Here is a 6154-nt window from a genome sequence, read left to right on the forward strand (position 1 = left end):
TGCCCTTCATAAGTATTGGAACAGTAAAGACAAAATTGCTCTGTTTCCTGTGGAGTCAAGAAATCTGTAAATATGATTAAAAGATGAATATGAGACAAAACTACAGAATGTCACATTTTATTATTGGGTGTTTCTACACATAAATGTTTTACCAGCTAAGAAGATCAGCACTTTTACAGTTCATCCCACTCTCTGATGAGAGCAAAAGTATTGGAACAGTTGCCTCACATGTCTTTCTGATCAGCTGTCTCCTGTTGCATTAATTGTTCAGTTATTAAAAGCAGGGAATGTGTCGTATTAGTTATATACATTGCTTTTGCATTCTGAGTCTTGCATTCGACGACGACACACACAAACCAGGATGAAGACGAGGGGGCTGACTTTGAGAGAAAAGCAAGCAATTTGGCAATTTGAGCTATAGCAAAAACAAAGGGCATGAAGAAATCAAGAGTTTGGAAACCACCGGCGACATCAGCAACAACAACAACCTGATCAGTTGAGAATAAATAAATATATATATATATATATATATATATATATTCTCCTTGCAAATATAACCTACTTAATCATCTCTTGTAGCAGATATGGTAATACTCATCTGGGCTCAAACTGTGAGCTCTTTTGTCTGATTCTGCATTTGTATTGCATTAATTTGCCTCCATCTCCAGCCAGTCATTTGTCATCTGTTCTTCCTGTGAGCTCCTTTAGTCTGTCTGACATCTTAGAGCAAATAGAGGGGCCAATACACATACTCAGACACTGGGCCCTCAGTGCTACTAGCCCCTCTTCTAATGTTAGTGTGACCAAACAAGGCACGGCAAATCTGGCAATGGAATCAGATAATCACCAACCTGTGAAGAGCCTCCCAATCCACATCCATACCGCAGCCCTGGATTAAACAGTCTGTTTGCCTAATAATTTTAATCTGTGCATCAAGCAGAAGGATGGTGGTCTTCGAATAAACATCTAATCCCTCAGCCCACCCAATGATGATGGGCCCACAGAGAGGGTGATCAACAGAAAGGTGCTTAGACAGAGGATCTGAAAACTCTGTACTGACAGACTCTTGCCAGACTAGGAATGTTTTACAATGTCCAGGGGAATGTACACATGAGGAACAAGGGTGCTACATCAACATGCACATGCAAACTGGAAAGGAGGGTGCGTTCTAAATTCACTATGTCTAGAAGGTCATCGGTAAATCCACACAACAAGAACATCATGTCTCAGCGATAAAGATAATATTAAATGCAAGTAGAGCACATAATCTACATTCATACTAAATTATGTTTACTATATTATCACCTATACTCCAAAGAAGAGACTATCTGTCTGTCTGCCTATCTATCTATCTATCTATCTATATCTCTCTATCTATACATGTCTGCTTATCTATCTATCTATCTATCTATCTATATCTCTCTATCTATACATGTCTGCTGTCCAGGGGAATGTACACATGAGGAACAAGGGTGCTACATCAACATGCACATGCAAACTGGAAAGGAGGGTGCGTTCTAAATTCACTATGTCTAGAAGGTCATCGGTAAATCCACACAACAAGAACATCATGTCTCAGCGATAAAGATAATATTAAATGCAAGTAGAGCACATAATCTACATTCATACTAAATTATGTTTACTATATTATCACCTATACTCCAAAGAAGAGACTATCTGTCTGTCTGCCTATCTATCTATCTATCTATCTATATCTCTCTATCTATACATGTCTGCTTATCTATCTATCTATCTATCTATCTATATACATGTTTATCAATTTATCATATATCTATCATCTCTTTATTAAAATACATTTCTATCTATCTATCTATCTATCTATCTATATCTCTCTATCTATACATGTCTGCTTATCTATCTATCTATCTATCTATCTATATACATGTTTATCAATTTATCATATATCTATCATCTCTTTATTAAAATACATTTCTATCTATCTATCTATCTATCTATCTATCTATCTTATACATGTCTATCTATCTATCTATCTATCTATCTATACATGTCTGCATATCTATCTATCTATCTATCTATCTATCTATATACATGTTTATCAATTTATCATATATCTATCATCTCTTTATTAAAATACATTTCTATCTATCTATCTATCTATCTATCTATCTATCTACATGTTTATCAATTTATCATATATCTATCTATCATCTATTAAAATACATTTCTATCTATCTATCTATCTATCTATCTATCTTATACATGTCTATCTATCTATCTATCTATCTATCTATCTATACATGTCTGCATATCTATCTATCTATCTATCTATCTATATATCTATCTATCTATCTACATGTTTATCAATTTATCATCTATCTATCATCTATTAAAATATCTATCTATCTATCTATCTGTCTATATACATGTTTATCAATTTATCATATATCTATCATCTCTTTATTAAAATACATTTCTATCTATCTCTCTATCTTTCTATCTGTCTATCTGTCTATCTATCTTATACATGTCTATCTATCTATCTATCTATACATGTCTGCATATCTATCTATCTATCTATCTATCTATCTATCTATCTATACATGTCTGCATATCTATCTATCTATCTATATATCTATCTATATATCTATCTATCTACATGTTTATCAATTTATCATCTATCTATCATCTCTTTATTAAAATATCTATCTATCTATCTATCTATCTATCTATCTATCTATCTACATGTTTATCAATTTATCATCTATCTATCATCTTTTTATTAACATATCTATCTATCTATCTATTTTATTTAAAGGTTATTTGAAATCTTATTAAGTTGGACATTTTGCGTTAATTTCTCCGATGAATCGTGGCTTTCATGTATCACCTTCTCTCTGACGTCAGTCACCACCCCTTTGTCAAAGTGCGAACAACTGGGGGTCTCATGGGCGCATATAAGGACGGGCCGCTGTCAAAGCAGAGTCATCTCAGGCCGAGAATAGCAGCAAAGAGTCAGAATCTCTCCAGCACCTTCACGCGGAAGATGTCTTCAATCCGTGCCGCGTGCCTCCTTTGCGCAGCACTTTTCGCAATGGTGAGGGGTTTCACCCACGAAGACATGAAAGACGCTCTGCTGAAGAAACTGGGACTTAGTGAAGTTCCGAAAATTCACAAGCGGGATCTGGAGAACCTTGTGATTCCAACGCACATAAAGAACAAATATGTTTCCATGCTGAAACTGCATCACGCCAGAAAACGCCGCTCGCTTCCGAGTTTAGCCGGCATACTGAGGGGAATCCCTGGCAATGCAGGTAAGATTAATACGCAAAATGAAAATGCACATGATATGAAATGAAATACTATACTATATTTTAGTGCCGTGGAAATTAACAATTAATGCTACTATTTTCAAAAATGAATTTTCAATAAGCAAAATGTAAATATAGTTTGTAATAAATCGCTCTCGTCTATTCCAGACATCTCTGGTGAATTTGTATATTCTGACACGACACGTCAACGCGTGGTGTTTGAGATGACATCAAGGATTCCGGAGAACAGTGAAGTGACCATGGCAGAACTAAAACTGTTCAAGAAAGCCCCACACAAGCGCTCCATACCAGAGAGAAAGGGCCACAGACCCGTCAACAACGCCCGGGTGAGCATCTACTGGGTGGAACCTCTGAAAGACGGGTCAAACCGATCTTCACTAGTGGATTCCAGGTAAGCACAGACAGTCATTATTCTTTCTTCATTATGCTAATTCCACTGCTGACTGGCGTTAAGGAACGTGCATGCTAATTGTCACAACCATTATCTCATCAGGTTGATTCCCATTCACGAAACCGGCTGGAAGAGCTTTGATGTCACCCAGGCGGTGCACTATTGGTCGAAGAGCCGAATGGAGATGCCCATGCACCTGGAGGTGTGGATCGAGGGCGAGAGACCCGGCAGTTACGCGGCAGAAATGGCCAAGTGTGTCCGTTTCACAACTCAAGATCCAAACGATAACACTCTTGGAAAACCTGAGCTTGTTCTATACACCCTCAACCTCGAGGAGTTTGGGTAAGGGTGGCTTCATTTCAAAGCAGCATTATGCTAATAAACAACATTTATTTATTTTTATTTGATTTTTTACTGGAGTACCTTGCATTATACACATAAAAGTCTTAAATATATTCAAATATGTTTTTGTTTCCTTGAAGTAGGCTACTTTTACCTTATTTTAATGAAACGTAAGCCTATTTATAGGCTATGCGCAATTTGTCATATTTACAAAAAACAATCTATAAATAAATTCTAAATCATAATTTTTTGGGTTATTTATTTATTTAAACTTTATATATTTTTTTAATAATTATGGCTTTGTACCTATATGTAGAAATTCAAAGTTAGTGGAATTTTTCAAAATGTGAAGTAGTCTATAGCCAGAGGCGGACAAAGTACTCAACTCCATTACTTGAGTGAAAGTACAGGTACTGCTGGTCAAATATTACTCCATTACAAGTAAAAGTTGTAAAGACAGATTTTTACTTAAGTAAAAGTACAGAAGTACTTGCTTTTAAAAGTACTTAAGTACCAAAAGTAAATTTCCTTTTTTATGTCAATGCACATATTTTTTATTGTTGTACGTCTACTTCGAGGACCTTGATAGAAATGTAGTGGAGTGAAAAGTACAATATTTGTCTTTCAAATGTAGTGAAGTTAAAGTCATAAGTTCCCAGACAAAATAATACTCAAGTAAAGTACAGATACTCAAAAAGTGTACTTAAGTACAATACTCCAGTAAATGTACTTAGTTACTGTCCGCCTCTGTCTATAGCCTACTCAGAAGAATCACTCTATTGTTATCCTAATTAAATATATATTCAAATGTGATTTATGTGTAATATGGGCTCTGTGGTGTAAAGTGTTACGGAAGGAATTTCATAGAAATAAAAATGTGTTCCATTTAAAACGTACAATGTGTTAATAGCCTATTCTCTTATATTATTTACGTTGCAGGTCTAGTGGAGACTGTGAAACCATAAAAGACAGTGAAATGTGCTGCAGGGAAAAATACTTCATCAATTTCCGAGCCTTGACTTGGACCCAGTACTGGATCATTGAACCTTCCGGGTATCAGGCGTTCCGGTGTAACGGCGGCTGCCGGCAGCCCAAGCGTAACTACGGTTACGGAGAGAGGAAGTGCGCGGTTGTGGAAAGCGCGCCGCTACCGATGATGTATTTAGTGAAAAAGGGAGATTATACTGAAATTGAGGTCGCTGAGTTCCCAAATATGATTGTAGAAAAGTGTGGATGCGCAATGGATAATATTTCAGTTGTATAAATATGCGATTCGCCATCGACCAAGTGACGCAATGTACTTAAAAGCTATAAGGCTAAGAAAGGGTGTTGGCAACTTAACCCTTATTGAGATACCTCAAGCACTTTGTATAAATTTGTAAATATTGCTAAATTGATATGCATTTATTTTTGCATTTGTATATGATGCCATATGAAGCGAAAGACTGATTTGTAGATGTTATATTTTCAGCAGTAAATAGAATGGTTTGTTGTATATGTCAACATGTTGACTGAATATAAATTAAACTATTTTTCATTTAAGTGATTTTTATTGGTCTTCGTTTGCATATTCCAGTGTTTGCAATTGGCCACATGGAGCACAGACATAAATGCACAAGGCAGTTATGCTTTGTTTACTCTACAGACACATAATCACTTATTTAACAGAACAATTTGTAGTTTAAAAAGGATATGAAGTGTCAAGATCCTTCTTTAAACATGACTTACCTAACAGTGTACTGTAAATGGTTCTAATACAAAGTACACTGAGAGTTTACAAAAAAATTAGTGGCAACCATACAAATACCAGTTCTTCAATCAGGTTTTCAGAATCTCGATGATTGTTTCATGCCAGTAGAATTTACCAGAGTTGAACTAGTACTAATAACTGTATTTAAAGGGATAGTTTAGGGCTGGACGATATGGCCAAAATTGATATCACGATATATTTCTTAATTTCGGTCCATACGATATAATTCCGATATCGATATGAACACTATTTATCTGAAATAGAAATCTTTTGTAACATTATAAATGCCTTTATCATCACTTTTGATCAATTTTAAGCATCCTTGCTAAATAAAAGTATAATTTCTATAATTTCTTTCCC

At 35.4% G+C, this 6154-nt stretch overlaps 1 protein-coding gene across 1 annotated transcript; it reads left to right on the forward strand.

The window, feature by feature from the left end:
* The first annotated feature begins 2988 nt into the window (after window positions 1-2988).
* Window positions 2989-5308, forward strand: LOC107732386 (left-right determination factor 2-like). Its single transcript, XM_016543689.1, has 4 exons — window positions 2989-3293; window positions 3459-3702; window positions 3805-4044; window positions 4984-5308. Exons 1-4 carry the CDS (start codon window positions 3026-3028, stop codon window positions 5306-5308), a joined length of 1077 nt encoding a protein of 358 aa, XP_016399175.1. The 5' UTR covers window positions 2989-3025.
* Window positions 5309-6154: the final 846 nt, after the last annotated feature.

Source organism: Sinocyclocheilus rhinocerous, unplaced genomic scaffold (assembly GCF_001515625.1).
Source record: "Sinocyclocheilus rhinocerous isolate Xijiao unplaced genomic scaffold, SAMN03320098_v1.1 scaffold68, whole genome shotgun sequence".
NCBI lineage: Eukaryota > Metazoa > Chordata > Actinopteri > Cypriniformes > Cyprinidae > Sinocyclocheilus > Sinocyclocheilus rhinocerous.